Source organism: Lithobates pipiens, unplaced genomic scaffold (genome assembly GCF_037356315.1).
Source record: "Lithobates pipiens isolate NorthernLeopardFrog02 unplaced genomic scaffold, aLitPip1_a1.2 Scaffold_8, whole genome shotgun sequence".
Classification (NCBI taxonomy): domain Eukaryota; kingdom Metazoa; phylum Chordata; class Amphibia; order Anura; family Ranidae; genus Lithobates; species Lithobates pipiens.
This window is the reverse complement of record NW_027507903.1, coordinates 268,268,852-268,285,870: the sequence shown is the minus strand read 5'-3', so window position 1 is coordinate 268,285,870 and position 17,019 is coordinate 268,268,852. Positions and strand designations below refer to the sequence as shown.

The window sequence follows — 17,019 nt, the reverse complement described above, 5'->3', positions numbered from 1 at the left end:
GTCTGAGTATTTCAAAAACTGCTGATCTACTGGAATTTTCACGCACAACCATCTCTATGGTTACAGAGAATGGTCTGAAAAAGAGAAAATATCCAGGGAGCAGAAGTTGTGTGGATGAAAATGTCTTGTTGATGTCAGAGGTTGGAGGAGAATGGGCAGACTGGTTTGAGGTGATAGAAAGGTAACAGTAACTTAAATAACCACTCGTTACAACCAAGTAATGCAGATTACCGTGTCTGAATGCACAACACATTGAACCGTGAAGCAGATGGGTTAGGGCAGCAGAAGACCACACCGGGTGCAACTCCTGTCAGCTAAGAACAGGAAACTGAGGATACAATTTTCACAGGCTCGCCAACATTGGACAATAGAAGGCTGGGAAAACATTGCCTGGTCTGATAAGTCTTGAGTTCAATTGCAACTATCAGATGGTAAGGTGAAAATTTGATGTAAACAACATGAAAGCATGGATCCATCCTGCCTTGTATCAACGATTCAGGCTGGTGGTGTAATGGTGTGGGGGATATTTTCTTGGCACACTTTGGGCACCTTAGTACCAATTGAGCATTGTTTAAATGCCACAGCCTACCTGAGTGTTATTGTTGACCATGTCCATCCCTTTATGACTACAGTGTACCCATCTTCTGATGGCTACTTCCAGCAGGATAATGCACCACGTCCCAAAGCTCAAATCATCTCAAACTAGTTTCTTGAACATGACAATGAGTTCACTGTACTCCAATGGCCTCCACAGTCACCAGATATCAATCCAATAGCACCTTTGGATGTGGTGGAATGGGAGGATTTGCATCATGAATGTGCAGCCAACAAATATGCAGCAGCTGCATGATGCTATCATGTCAATATGGACCAAAATCTCTGAAGAATGTTTCCAACACCTTGTTGAATCTATGCCATGAAGAATTAAGGCAGTTCTGAAGGCAAAAAGGGGTCCAACCCGGTACTAGCAAGGTACACCTAATAAAGTGGCTGGTGCGTGTATATTATGTCAAATGCAAAAGTATTCGCTTGTCCAACAGACACTTCAATAGCTACAAGAATTCTCCTATGGAATTCTACTTACTGGAGGTGATCTAAATTGGACCATTGGATCCTGACCAATTCCTTTTCAGGTAAGTGCTTCTTCTTTTAACACAGGTCTATAAAGGCATTTTCCAAAATGCATATATACATATATATATATATATATATATATATATATATATATATATATATATTTATTTATTTTTTCCCTCAATACTAGAGTTTTCTCTCCAGAATTTCTTTCATAGCCTTGATATAACATTCCTTATTGTAACCCTTAAGGAGGAAACAATCCATACAATCTATGTCTGTATTAGCCCCAAGTGATGGGACCCCCCCCCCCACACACACACACACACACGCGCGCGCGCTTCAGTTCACACCAGAACTACCGAACATGGAAAAAGTTCAGACCTCAACCACAAACCCCATGAAAGTCTATGGGACCCAAACTTCAAAAAGTTCCCATTTTGAAGTCTTATATACAAGTTTTTGCCCATAAAAAGTGCACAGGGGCTCAGATACTGCCCAGGGGGACATGTATCACTGCAAAAATGTATTTTTTTAAATAATATTTTTAAAGGAGCAATGAATTTAATGATGATTAACGGACATATTATAAAAAAAAGTGACACTTAAATAGATTTTTCCTGCAAGCTCTCTTTATTTTTTAAACAACAGCTTGGGGAACCAGCCTGTATGTTGAGGCCACATTTTAGTGCATATGCTTGGGAATAGCTGGCTGTTAGACCCCTTTCACACCACGCCACCCATAGCATCGGTGGTAAAACGCCGCTATTTTTAGCGGCCTTTTACCGTTGGATTTGTGGCGCATTTTGGACGCTAGCGGGGCGCTTTTACCCCCCGCTAGTGGTCGAGAAAGCTTAAAACTGCCGGCAATACACTGCAATAGCGGCGTTTTGCCGGCAGTATTACAGCGCTGCCCGATTTCAATGGGGAGCAGCGGTGGAGGAGCGGTAAACACAGCGCTCCTTCACCGCTCCAAAGAAGCTGCTGGCAGGACTTTTCCTGACGTCCTGCCAGCGCACCGCTGCAGTGTAAAAGCCCAAGGGGCTTTCACACTACAGACAATGGTGCAGCTGTTTTAGGGCAGATTGCAGGCAATATTTCTAAAGCTATAGCGCCTGCAAAACGCCCTTGGTGTGAAAGGGGTCTTAAGGAACTGGTGCAGTGGCCAGCTTACCAGCACATTTCTTAACAACTGGTAGTTATTCACTGTGTGAACATCCCGCCGAGCGCCCCCGAAAATGTGGGTGTTTGGCAAACGCCCAAACAGGCGCTGTTCAGGGCTGAACCAATGCTCAGCCTGAAAAGTTCACCCATCTCTATTAGCCTCCAAATATGGTTGCTATGCCTCTGGTGCAAAGACTCGCTTCCCTTTTTACTCCTCCACCTACGACTCAGAGGCGTGAAAAGGTGGGAGTTACAATTTTTTTCTGACCCTGGCAAGTACAGGAGAGTAGGAATGGGCAAACAGTTCGGCCCGAGTATAAGTTCAGGTCGAACTTTTGTTGTTCGGACGCTCAGCAAACATCCGAACAAACGTATTGTTCAACCGTTTGTTCGGCACCCCCGACCTGACCACAATGCATTGCAGTGCTGAACACTGCATTGCAAGCCCTGATTGGCTGAAGCCATGCAAGTTTCAGCCAATCAGGGCACAGAGCACTGTCAGAGTCATGATTGGACACTGTTATCATGACTTTATCCAATCATGGCTCATCCCTACCCCACAGTATAAAAGTATTCTTTCAATGGCAGCCATTTTCAGACTGATTTTTGTGTGGCGAGAGATAGAACAGGGCTCTGTTCCATGCTATTAGTTACTTAGTGTGCTATACTGTTTTTTTGTTTCAATTGTCAGTGTAGAATATTAGTTTAGTGTCAGTCTAGGGACAGTGTGAGTGTAGTGAGGAGGACCCCATCATTCAGCTTTGCATAGTGTGCAGCTAGAGTAGGGACAGCTCAGATAGTTTCACTGTAGTATAGTGAGACCGTCTCATTCATACATACATTAGTGTAGAGTAGGGACAGCTTAGATAGTTTCAGTGTAGTGTAGTGAGACCATGTCAGTATTGTTTACAATAGTGTATAGCTAGAGTAGGGGCAGTTCACATAGCATCAGTGTAGTGATGGTTGAACACTGTCTATTTGATTGCGTTACTGCCAGTTTAAGGCCATTTACTTCTGTGTGTGTTACTGCAAGTTTAAAGCCATATAGTTCTGTGAGTCACTGTACGTTTGGTGCATTATATTGCAGTATATTATAGTGTATCCATGGAGTGTGTCTGCGTAGTGTGAGTACTCAAATTAAAGTTCACCAAACACCACTTTACATTGATTAAAGTGCAACTACGTACAGATTTCAACTTCTTTGCATTTGCTTATAAGCACCGCCCCCTCCCAATAATGTCTGGGAGGACAAAGGGTGAACGTAGTGGTCAGTCCTCAGGCAGGGCATCATTTCCTCTGTTTAGTGAGTTTGCCCATGCTATCCAGCCGCAGCATGCAGAGGAGGTGGTGGACTGGCTTACTAAACCTTCCTTATCCCTCTCATCCTCTGTCACGCAAGCAGAGACAAGTGTGCAGCCCCCTGCAGTTGCCAGGGTGGATAAACCTGCCTACTTGTCCACATCTATTCCTGCCATAGCCCCAACATCAACCATGGAGGAGTCAGCTGAGTTATTTGACCACAGCATCAGCCACTTGCTCCTTGATGATGCCTTCACATTACTGGATTCAGATTTGGTTCAGATGTTGAGGATGACAGGAACATGAGCATAGAGAGAGGGGAGAACAATGGTAGACAAATTGGCATTTATGTTCCCCCAGCTGCAGCCTATTGCCAAGTTTTCTCCATTGGTAATGATGAAGATAGAGGCGATGGAGATGATGATGATGAAGAGGTCACTGATGCGACTTGGGTCCCAGATAGAGCAGAGGAGGAAACTGAAGGTGTGGCGGCACAACCCCAAGGAGGCCAAGATCAAGAAAGCTGGTGGTGATGATGCCAGACCTGTGAGCTCTACCCCCCCCCCTCCTCCGCCACCTCCATGTCCTCCTCTGCAGAATTGTCTTATGAACATCAGGTACCCCTAAGCAATCAAAGGGCTATTCCATGAGTCAGGCTAAAAGGTGCCATGCAGTACTTCAGCTGGTGTGTTTAGGGGACAGGAACCACACCAGAGCAGAGATTCTTGCAGCTCTGCAAGGACAAGCTCAGAGGTGGCTCAGACCATGCCAGCTGGAGCCAGGAATGGCGGTGTGCGATAATGGCTCAACCCTCCTGTCCGCTCTTAGACAGGGAAAGTTGACACATGTGCCATGACAGATGTTTTCAATTTGGTTGTGCAGCGTTTCCTAAATATGTACCCAGAGTTGCAAGATGTGCTAAAGCTGGCCAGAAGAGTCTGTAGCCATTTCAGGCAGTCATACACAGCCAGTGCTCGGTAGGCTGAAATTCAGTGGGAATGCCACCTGCTTGTAAATTGCCTGATTTGTGACATGCCCACCAGGTGGAACTCGACTTTGGCAATGCTGCAGCTGCTATGCATGCAGCAGAGGGCCGTCAATGAGTACCTCTGTGAGTATGGCACAACGACAGACTTAGGCCACCTCTGCTTTTTTTCCCCACGCCAATGGCTGATCATTAAGGATGCATGCACTGTATTATCACCATTTGAGGAGGCCACAAGGATGGTGAGCAGTGACAGTGCATGCATCAGTGACATAATCCCTGTTGTGTTCCTGCTGGAGCAGACTCTGCGTAGCATTATGGACAGGGCACTGGAGGCAGAGCAGGAGGAGGAAGATGAGGACTTCCTTTCCTCTCAAGGCCCACTTTATCCAGACACCACCATTCCTATGTCACAGAATACACAGGAGGAGAGAGGGGAGGAGGATGAGGAGGAGGATTATGGTACTTTCATAGGCTTCGAAGCAGAGGAAGACATGCATCAATCTAATGTAGTCTAATGTAGTAACGTAGAATTGTTTACATTGAACAAACTGGATTTTGAAGTAAGGGTTAGTGTACGAAAAATAGAAATTTTTTATTTGCTGCAAAATAAGTATATTGATGCTATATTGGTACATAGGGAAGTCAGAATTTAGAAAATAAAGGTGAACTTAGCCTTTAAGGACTGAACACCTACACTCTATTTAAATACATCTAAATAATTGGTCCCTGCCATCATAAATGAGTCAATAGTGTTTGGCTTGGAATCTTTGATTTTTAATTCTGGCAGTAACATCTGGTTACTTTGCTCTGCAGATATGTTTCCTTGAAAAACTTTAAGTGTTGATGAAAAGGAATGCCTCCAGAACACGGAACTCTGCAGACTAAGCAGCTAACCTCGTAAGCTGCACTGCCTACACACTCATTAAAACATTGTTCCATTATATCACAGCAGGCCGTGTACAATAATCCCATGATTACACATCACCACCAACTTGACTGGCACTGCAATCTACAGTGTTTATTAGTCTACAATTAATACCGTTCATTTTCAAATCAAATATTATCATTCAAGTTTAAGTGCCTTTGTTCCTATAAATGGACATCTGAAAGCTGAAATCACACGGTCTACTAGTATTTAAATATTTGGCAGATTCAACATTATTCAGATGGGCTTGTCAGCAGCCTGAAGCTGCAGTTATATATAGTGCTCCTAATTACCGGGAGCCTGATCTGCATCTTACAGGCAGGAAACATTGCAGAACTGCAGTTTGAGATCTTGGTCATTACAGTGCGGTGCTAAACATCAGTAAACAGTCTCATAAATATATTGAGTTTGGTCTGAAGCCAATGATTAAAAGAATAGCATACCTTTTCATCTAGAGCTTTATGGTGCTCAAAGAGAGATTTCAGAGCTTTAAGAACTTCCACTTCACTGGAAACACCTGAGGGGGACTGTGCTTGGCGTTTCACCACCGTCATCCTCAATGACCTTTCGTGTCTTGAAACAAGGCACTCCAGATGCTCTAACAAAAGCTGTTGGATTGAAGGTAAATAAATCAGTGATTGCGGTTTTAAAGGTCAGTTTAATTGAACTGTTAACTTTGCTGCATGCCTGGATAATGGATCTGAGAGTAGAAAAATAATTGTTTGATCAAGGAGTAATAAAGAGAAATGGAGAAACATTTATAATAACTACGGGGGTAATTTACTAAAACTGGTGCACACAGAATCTGGTGCAGCTTTGCACAGTAACCAATCAGCTTCTACATGTTATTGTCAAAGCTTAAAGCGGTAGTAAACCCAGTTTCAAAAAACACTTACATTCTCCGCATGCCGGAAATGCTAACTTTCACATTGGTTGTGCTCTCAACCAAACTTTCAAACCATCCAATGGCTGGTTTCATAACTGATCACATGTGCAGCATTATGGCAGTTGAAGAATCATTAGAGGCCAAGATGGCAGCTTCCTTGACTGAAAACGATAGAAGGGTTTACTTCCACTTTAAAGCTAAACTCCAACTTTCTTTTCACTAGACCTGAATGGAATGATCAGTCCCAGCACAGATCATACCTCTGTACCATGTTGCTCTGTTTACTGAAGATCCTCTGATATTCTGGGTTTAGTTGAGGCTTTGTACCATGTGACATTTTGTATAGTCTGGATGTAGACTGAGGGCCTTACAGCCACTTCCTGCTGCATCTCTAGCCTACAACACACCCATTTGTAGTCTGCAAATGATCTAACCTCATTCACAGCTCTGATGGCGGATGGGATGGAATATATCCTAATTAGCATTCAGTCCCACCCAGTCACACCTACAGGAAGAGTTCAAACCTTTCAAGTCATGTCTCAAAGATCACAGCATTATTCAAGAAGGAAGTCCCTTCATACATATACAGTTCTGAAAGTTATTGTGCTGCTGGTGGGAGGGATGAATAGACAGCCCTGGTACACACAGTAACATATGAAAGTCACATGACTTCCAGCACCACTATCACAGACTCTTTACCACACAGAAATGCATGCTTTTTCTTGCAGATTGCCCTGCGTTCAGAAATGCGCAGATGTGAACGAATGGTAACCCAAGCGCGACATGAGGTTTTTCGAAATGCAGAGCAAAGAATGCGTTTTCTGTGTAGGCTGCCACTCATTTGGAAATGTGCCGATGCAAATTCAGCCTAAATAGTAACACATTACTACGTATTTTCTAACACATGGCAAAACAAGCTTAACTTAGAAGCTGATTGGCTACTATGCACAGCTGCACCAGATTCTGTATGTTGTACACAAAACAAAGCTAATATTTTTTTTATATAGATATATATTATTGGGTTTTAAACATTTTGTACAAACAAAAAAGGAAAACATACAAAAAAAGAAAAAAAAATTCTTAGAAACAGAGAAAGAAAATGCCACAATACCTACCACGTCTCATTGGATTGCACAATCCACTTGTAAGAATCATATATACTTTGGGTATTACGGTGTAAAGAATCTAAGTAGTTCACTATGAAGAAACAGATACTTTAAAGAGGAGGTCCAGCCCCCCATGAAAAATTAAAAGTCAGCAGCTACAAATACTGCAGCTGCTGACTTTTAATATATGGACTCCTACCTGTCCAGGGAGCCTGCGATGTCGGCACCCCAATCTTCAGATCAGCTGTTGGGTGCAGCCGTCACTATATCTGGTAAGGGAACCTGGCAGTGAATCCTTTTGGCTTCACAGCAGGTTCCCTACTACGCATGCACGAAGCGATCCACACTTTCTAATTGGCCCAGTGGTGGAGGAAGGAGGAGGGGGACCGAACTTCCGAGAGAGGGCACAGTGGCGCCCTCTCCAGAAGTGAGGAACGGTACCTGTCAAAAACAGGTACCCGTTCCCTCCTGAATGGTGCCAAATGTGGCACCAGAGGAGGGAGGAGACAGATAAGCGAAAGTTCGCCTTTTGAGTGGATCTCCAATATAATTTTAATATCCTGGATCTAAAGAGAACTGAGCGTAAGTGGGCTAGAAATCTACTTGCCTCTGCCAAAGAGTTTATTTTTTTTGTTGCAGAGCTCAAAATGTGAGTTTTTACAAGGGAAGGGTGTCATTAATGAGCTTAAGCCATGTGCTTAATCCCTGCATGCCTAAGTCTTTTATTTTTTTTAGGAAAATGACTTAGAACCCCCAAACATTATATATATATTTTTAACAGAGACCATAGAGAATAAAATGGCGAGCGTTACAATATTTTTATGTCACACTGTATTTGCGCAGTGGTATTTCAAATGCATTTTTTTAAAGAAAATAAACTTTCATTCATTTTTTTTGTATAATGTGAAAGATGATGTTATGCCGAGTAAATAGATGCCTAACATGTTATGCTTTAAAATTGTGCACACTCATGGAATGGCGATAAACTACGGTAATCACCATAGGCAGCGCTTTAAGAATTTCTACAGGTTACCAGTTTAGAAGTACAGAGCAGGTCTTGTGCTAAAATTATTCCTCTCACTATAATGATCGTGGCGGTACCTCACATTGAACACTATTTACGTATGCGTTCACTTCTGCGCGCGATCGCGGAGGGATGGGGCGCTTTAAATTATTTTTGTATTATTTTTTTTAATTTTTTTACACTGTCTCTTTAAAAAAAAATCTGATCACTTTTATTGCTGTCACAAGGCAATTTTGGCTTTGTTTGGATCTCCGGCCAGCCGGTGGATGTGCCGACTGGTCACTTGGGCCTCCCAGTGGGATGGGAGAGCCCGGGAGAGCCACGGAAGGCATCTGGGGGACATCCCCTCCCTCTGCTTTGGATAACAGGAGAGTGCCTTCTTAGCTGCATCGGTTGTTATCAGGATGACTCGCATGCCATCAAAAGGTGAAATTCAGGGGTGGTTCACACTAGTGCGATTTCAGGCTGCGACTTGAGTCTCACAGAATCGCATGACAATGGAAATCACATTATTCTCTTTAGTGTCCACTCACATCAATGCAGCATAGCATAGCCTCATTTTGGAAAAGGGTCCAGGGCCAATTTGGTGTCATTGTTAAAGAGGGGTTCCAGATTCCAATAAACCCCCTGCCTGCACGGGCAAGTAAAGCAGGGAAGTGGACCTTGTTCTCATCAACAAGGGAGTAAGTATGACATGTTTGTTATTTTAAAAATGTTTACTTTACAATCACTTTAACCCCTTCATGCCCACGCTATAACCCAAAGATAGCTGCAGTTTGGGCCTTAATTGCCAGGAGGGCACCCATGTACGTCCTCCCGTGCAAGAGCTGCCTGTGCACCCCCTGCAGGGGGCACTCGGCGAGCTCTGTGATTAGCAAGTCTACAAGACTCTGCTGATCATTGATTGGTGTAAGGGACCAATCCTGAAACCTTACCACGTGATCAGCTGTCATCCAATGACAGTTGATCATGTGATGTCAACAGAGCCGGTAATCTGCTTTTTTTATCTTCATGCTGACGGTGTGGGAAGAAAAAAAAACCTGATCACCGGCATCTGTCAGAGGGACATAGGTCCCGAACAGAGCTACCGCCACCTCATCTGTGCCCACCAGTGCCACCTGCCAGTGCCCACCAGTGCCACCTACCAGTGCAAAACAATTTTGCCTACAAGTGCCCACCAGTGCCACCTATCAATACCCACCAGTGCCACTATTAGTTCTGATCAGTGCTGCCAATCAGTGCCTATCAGTCTTCATCGTCAGTGCTGCCTATCCGTGTCACCTACCAGTGCATATTAGTGCATCAGTGCTACCTATGAGTGCCACCTATCATTGCCCTTCAGTGCCACCTATCAGTGCAACCTGTCAGTGCCCCCCAGTGCTACCTTATCAGTGCCCATCAGTGCTGACCTTATCAGTGCTCATAAATGCTACCCATCAGTGCCACCCATCAATGCCCACCAGTGCTGCCTTATCAGTGCCGCCTTATCATTGCCCATCAATGCCGCCTTATCATTGCCCATCAGTGCAGCCTATCAGTGCAGCCTATCAGTGCCTATCAGTGCCCATCAGTGCAGCTTTATCAGCACACATCAATGAAGGAGAAAAATTACCCGTTTGCAAAATTCGCACAGAAAATAGTGCAGGGAATTTTTTCCTGCACTAGAGTCGGATCGCATGGATGTTCTCACCTATGCGATCCGACTCCAGTGCGAGTTCACAGTTCGCACTGAGATCTGTGAACTAAACTGGGGGTGTCATTAACTTTACCTGTGGGAAAGGAGGGATCGCACTAGTGTGAACCCAGGGTCAGGCCTGGTTCATGCCTATGCATTTTTTTTGTGCTTTTTTTGTTTTGCAGAAACACACTACAGTCCATTTAACATGTTTTCCTATGGCTGTAGTTCAAATCTGTGCATTTTTTACGGAAAGGGCTAGGGATTTTTTCGATTCCATAAACTTCAATGGATCAAAAACGTATTGAAAAACGCAAAATGCACCGGGAACATACAAACTGCAACCTGCATAGGTGTGAGTCAGGCCTTAAGGCTGCATTCACACCTGAGCATTTAGTTTTCAGGTAGAAAGTCGCACATTTTTACCAGAGATTTCCTGCGATTTTTACTCAGTTTTTTGCCTTGATTTTGACGTGATTTTGCACATGTCAAAAGTGTAAAAAGCAGAAAAATGCCTGTAATCTGCCCAAAAAAGAAGCTTGTGTACTTTTTTGAGCTTCAGGTGTTTTGTTTCAGATGACAAAACCCTCAGATGTGAACAGGTGCCATTGAAATGGATGGTGTTTTGCTTGTTGGGTGTTTTTGGGGCGTTTTACGAGCATTTTATGAGCTGAAAACGCTCAGGAGGAGCCTTAGGCTCGATTCACATCTATGCATGTTGCTTTCAAGCATTTCTGCAGTGCTTTTTGTGGTGCTTGCCGCGTTTTTTGGACACGCATTTTTACTGCGATTTTGTTGCGCTTTTACCACGATTTGCTTTTTTTTTCACTGTTTATAGCTTGTTGCTAAGGAGGGGGCCAGGAAGCTGGCTGCCGTGACCTAACAACCAATGAGTCATCAACTGTCAGTGGGCTTCCGCAATCAATACCAGACCCTCATCTGAGCATGCAGCCCGGAAGGTCAGGAAAGGGAGGGAACGAGCGAGCCCCCCCCAGAACCACCATACCAGACCTCATGCCATCAACATGGGGGGTGGGGGCAAAGCACCTTGCCCACATGTTAAAGGGGACAAGGGCCTCTTCCGGACAATCCTGGCCAGTGGTTGTCGGGGTCTGCGGGCAGGGGGCTTAACAGAATCTTGAAGACCTCTTTAACAAGGGGGCACCCAGATCCTGGCCTCCCCCCCTAAGTGAATGAATAAGGGGTAGAGGAAGAAGCACACCAGACAAAGAAGACCAAAGAAAGAAGAAGAGTGGAAGTAGAAGCGGGAGAAGGAGAAACCCGGAGGAGAAACATGCGAGAGAAGCAGGGAAGAAGAAGATATTTTTAATAAAAGACCTGTCAAAAACTGTCTACTGTATTTTTTTGCACTACGCTACTTTTTTGGGTGAATTGGTAGGCCATACTCATTCACATAGGGGGAGACCGGGATCTGGGGGCCCCTTACAGATTCCGATAAGCCCCCCGCCCCAGACCCCTACAACCACCAGCTAGGGTTGTCAGGAAGAGGCCCTTTTCCCCTTTAACATGAGAACAAGGTGCTTTGGGGTGGGGGGGCGCAGAGCCCCCCCCCGTCCCAAAGCACCCACCTCCCCTATGTTTAAGGGCATGTGGCCTGGTACAGTTCAAGAGGGGGGTGGCGCTCGCTCGCTCATCCCCTACCTTTCTTGACCTACCAGGCTGCATGTTCGGATAAAAGTCTGGTATAGATTTTAGGGGGGACCCCACGCCATTTCAAATCCATGCTAGACCTGTAGGGCCTGGTATGGACCTGGGGGGACCCCACGCCATTTTTTTTTTTTTCACAATTTGTTTTTTGCAAGTCAAGTCTATTACATGCAAAACGCTGCATTTTGCTGGAAAAAAAGTCCACGATCCTTTCCAAAAATGCAGACGTACAAAAATGCATTGATGTGAACATGTACCATAGGAACCCATGTTAAAAAAATTCCCTGCATTTCTGCAAAATGCATCAAAAAACGCATTAGTATGAATAAAGCCTAAGACCACCAAAAAAAAAGTTCTAATGATAAAAATTTCATATGGGTACAGTGTAGCATGACTGCGCAATTGTCCTTCAAAATGTGACAGCGCTGAAAGCTGAAAATTGGCCTGGGCAGGAAGGGGTATAAGTGCCCAGTAGGCAAGTGGTTAAAATCCATACCAGACCTGAAGGGCCTGGTGGGAATTGTGAGGGAACCCTCATGCTGTTTTTTTTTTTTTTTTCATTTTTACAACAGGCTCTTTTGTTTAAATCCTGCTGCCAGTCAGAAATCCCTGACAGCAGGGATGAGCCATTTGTTGTTAGGAGAGCGGCAGTAGTATCAAAAATGCGCCAAAACACCACCAAGTCACCCTGCATAATCGCACCGAAAATCAGATCATATGACAGCTGCACTAGTGTGAGCCTGGCCACAAGCTGAGTCAACCACAGAGTGGTTCTGCCTAAACACAGTTCCTGCCCTTTCATAAGGAGCTTGTGTCCTACTTTGTTGCTGGTCCTTAGTAAATAAGGTTATAGAAGAAAAGGAAGGTGATTATGAAATTGTTTAGCTGTAAGAAAAACTTTTAGCATCCATTCACACTTGTGTAAGTTGTCATGCAACTTTTGACATCAAAGTCGCATGACAAATTGTACATCATTCTTTATACAATGGCACCCGTTCAAATCACTGCGACTTTGAAAAGGTGCCCGCACTACTTTTGGTGAGACTTTTGATGGCACTTTGATCCACAGAATGTAAAGTTGAATCATAATCACATGAAAAGTCATGCTACAAAGTCGCACTGTTAATCGTGCAACTTTGGAGATGCGCTAATGTGAAAGGAGCCTAAGTCTGAATCAAACTGTGACACTTGCCATCACTATTTGTAAGGACTGAACAGATGTTTGGATTTGCATTCACTGCAATTGTTGAGTGTACTAATGCAATATAAATGATTATTATACAGAATTTTTATAGCGCCAACAGTTTGCGCAGCAATTTACAACATGAGGGCAGACAGTACAGTTACAATACAATTCAATACGAGGGGCTTCCGAGGGCCCTGTTCGTTAGAGCTGACTATTTATAGCATAATTAAAACCGCAACTCACTTTTTTTATTTGTTTCCTGATGTCAATTATATTTAATATTTATAAGCCTTCCTATCTCTGTTATAAAAACAGGGGCTCCCGAATTGTGTCTCTGAGCTTGTTTTCAAGTTGATAGCTGTAACCCTATCATCAGGTACTCTGTACTGTATCTGTGTTAATAGCTCAAGAATTATGATTTTCACATTAATGTGGAACTAATTATACTGGGTCTATGTTTTCTCCTGCTAGATTTTAATAATTATGGCTGAATGCCAGGCACATTAAAAATGCTATTACTTGCTCATTTAAAAAAAGATTACATTTATTTTTAAATTCATCTAGCTCTTTTACTTTGTATTGGCCGTTTGTAATCCCTTGTACTGTAGTACTCAGACTGGGAGAAGGAGGGGAAGCACTAGGAGTCAATCAGTTGTATTGCAGTGTGCTAAAGCTGGCAAAAAAAACATGTTGATAGAAGGAGAGAGCAGATGGATGACTCTGGGCCTACCCTCTTCACTGAACACATGGGGATTAGTCCTCATGACGGCCATCTTTTTGTAGCTCGCCGAAAGCGACTTTGTTTTCACACTGAGAACAAAGCACCCGGCCAGGTGGATGCTGGTCAGCACGATCGATTGCGCCGAAAAGCATCTCCAAACCCTGCCAATGAAAGCGCCGCGTCTGCAATCTCCTGATTGCATTGACGTAGCGCTTTCCATAGTGCACTGGGTCCAGCGCCCAAACACAGTGCACTTAGTTAAAGGACAGGTTTTTTTTTTTTTTTTTACATTTCTTAAAGGGGCAGTTTCAAAAAAATTTTTTTTATTTTTTTGACTACAGCAGGGACGGGCCACCACTGTGTGTAGGACTGCGTATATCTTAAAGAAGATCTATAGACACATTTTTTTCTTTCATTTTGGATCGAGTAAGGCCGCATTCACACCTGTGTTTTGTAGCTTGAAGCCTGAAGCTAAAAAATGCTGGAGGGGAAAAAATCAATTATTCTCTATGAAGATGGTTCACATCTCCACTGCAAAACGCCTGAAGCCAGAAGCCCCAAAATGCCTGAAGCGCAAACAAGTTCTAGAACTTTCTTTTAGGCAGATTTGGGCGTTTTTCTGCTTTTTACTTTTTACATTGGTAACCTTTTGACCTATACAAAATTGCGTCAAAATTGTGCCAAAAATCACAGAAAAATCACGATAAAATTGCACGACTTTCTGACGGAAAATGCTACTCTCAGGTGTGAATGGGGCCTAAGGGAGGGTTATAACCCCTGTAAGGTTTATTTTGCCATCTTTGTCTGATGGGGCGGGGGGTTAATTTCACTTCCTGTCCCATAGCCAAGCAGGAAGTGAGAGGAATACAATGCAAATGAACTATTTCCTTACTGGCCACTTAAACCCCCTTCCTGCCCAGGCCAATTTTCAGCTTTCAGCGCTCTCACACTTTGAATGACAGTTGTGTGGTCATACAACACTGTACCCAAATGATTGTTATAATTGTCTTAGCACAAATAGAGATTTATTTTGGTGCTATTTAATCACTGCTGGGTTTTTTATATTTTTCTAAAAAAAGAAAAAAGCCTGAAAATTGTGAAAAAATAAAAAACTGTTTCATAGTTTGTTATAAAATTTTGTAAAAGGGTAACTTTTCTCCTTCATTGATGTGCGCTGATAGGCTGCAGCGATAGGCACTGATAAGGTGGCACTGATAGGTGGCACTGAGAGGTGGCACTGATGGGAAGCACTGAAGGGCACATATTTTTGGCTTTGATGGGCACTAATGGGTGGCACTGATAGGCACTGGTAGGTGACACTGATAGGCACTGGTAGGTGACACTGATAGGCAGCACTAATAGGTGGCATTGATTGGCAGCACTGATAGGTGGCACTGGTGGGCATTGATAGGTAGCACTGGTGGGCACTAATATACAGCACTGATATGCACTGGTAGGTGGCAATGGTGGGCACTGCTTAGCAGCAGTGGGTGTCTGTGTGCGAGACCGATGTCCCTCTGACAGAAGCCGGTAATCAGCTTTTTCATGAGGAAAAACAAAGCCGATTACGATCTTGTGTTTACATCACGTGATCAGATGTTCTCCGTCTTCACCCCTTGTTTGGTTGCCTTTTTGAGTACACTGTGTCTAGAATATTATCCAACCCAATTTTAATATGTATTGTCATTTTGTAAATTTTTGTAATAATAAAGAATTTGTAAACTTTTAAAACCTTTTCAAAGATGCATTCTATTCACTCTAAAAATGACCTATTGCCATTAAAGTCCTGTTATGAGGATTTCTTTCTCCATGTATTGGCTGACAGCTGATCCTGTAGTAAAGGGCCAGGATCGGCCCCTTACGCCAATCTGTGATCAGCTGAGTCTCATTGGCATGCTGATCACAGAGCACGCTCCAAAGGACATACATGAATGCCCTCCCAGCAATTTAGGCCACGCTGTAGCCTTCTTTCGGCTATAGAGCGGGCATGAGGAGGTTAAGGGAATCTCTTGGGGACCACCCGGTCATTAGAACTAGTGTTCCAAAATTTTTCCTCTATTACTTTTCTAGGGACAACCCAAAATTTGGGTATTTAATTTATTTTCACTTTCACTGATAATGGGCAAATAGACAGGGTGAATCTCCCCAAGGCCGGCCATACATGAGTCAAATTCTGAAAGAATTTTCTTTTTGAAAATGTTTTCTAAGAATTTTCATTCAAATTTCAAACCATTAGTGGGCCACAGCATAGCTGATTTTTGTGCGCCCATTGAATTTGGGTGATCGGGCATGTTGGAATTTTTTTTTTTTTAATTTACGATTTTTGAATTAATGATGGGAGAATCGTGTGAGAAAAATAAGAAATGCACATGAGTACAAGGAAAGAAAATTCCCGGAAAGAAAAGAAAATTCACAGCCAAAAATGTATTTTCTGTAACAATATGAGGTGAAATTGAAAGGTTGGTTAGTTGAATTTAAAAATCAATGGTAGCATCATTGGATTACAAAACGCACAATATTTGGGATTTTCGGAAGAAAATGTGTTCCTGAATTTGACCCATGTATGGCCTGCATAAGCTGGCACAGGCAGCAATAAAAACTGACAGGTGTTCTAATCCCTCTCTAATTTATCCAAAACTTGCGCAGGAAACACAACTTCCAAAAATGTATATGCTGGCAGGGGGAGAGCACAACGGGATGACTAATTATTGTGTGTATAATGTAAATTATACCAGTTTGTTATTTTAGTTTATTTTTATTTTTTAATTACAACCTTTAGAATCACTTTAAAGTGGTAGTAGACCACAGTTTATGAAAAAAATCCCCTGAAAGGTAATGTCATAATGTGCTAGTAGTATGCATTACATACTAGCACATTATGGGAGACTTGCTTCAAAACAAAGCCCTCCAGCCCCACTGCATTGTCACCGCTGAGAGGGCTCCCATCTTCCTTCCAGGTTCACGGCCTCCAGCTACATAAGTGGCCAGGGGCGCGATGATGTCACTCCCGTGAATGCACTCTGAATATCTCCTAAACAGTGCAAGTTTAGGAGATATTCACAGTACCTACAGGTTGGCCTTATTATAGGCTTACATGTAGGTATAAAGGTTCTACAGAGTTTACTACCACTTTAACCACTTGCCGACCAGCCGCTGTCATTATACGGTGGCAGGTCGGCTCGTTCCCGTGAATCACGGTATTGGTACGTTGGCTCCTTTAAGAGCCATAGCAGGTGTGCGCACACGTGCTGCATGGCAGGGGTCCCGATGTATGTGGCTGGCAACGACGATGTCCACCGGCCA

General features: G+C 43.5%; 1 protein-coding gene across 19 annotated transcripts in view; it reads right to left on the bottom strand.

The window, feature by feature from the left end:
- The window catches only part of PPFIA2 (PPFI scaffold protein A2), a 588,582-nt gene that overhangs the window by 292,368 nt on the left and 279,195 nt on the right, over positions 1–17,019 (bottom strand). For all 19 annotated transcript variants that reach the window (XM_077471924.1, XM_077471910.1, XM_077471912.1 and 16 more), the window contains one exon: positions 5,894–6,058. In XM_077471924.1, the coding sequence (XP_077328050.1) occupies positions 5,894–6,058 (165 nt within the window). The remainder of the gene's footprint in view (positions 1–5,893; positions 6,059–17,019) is intronic.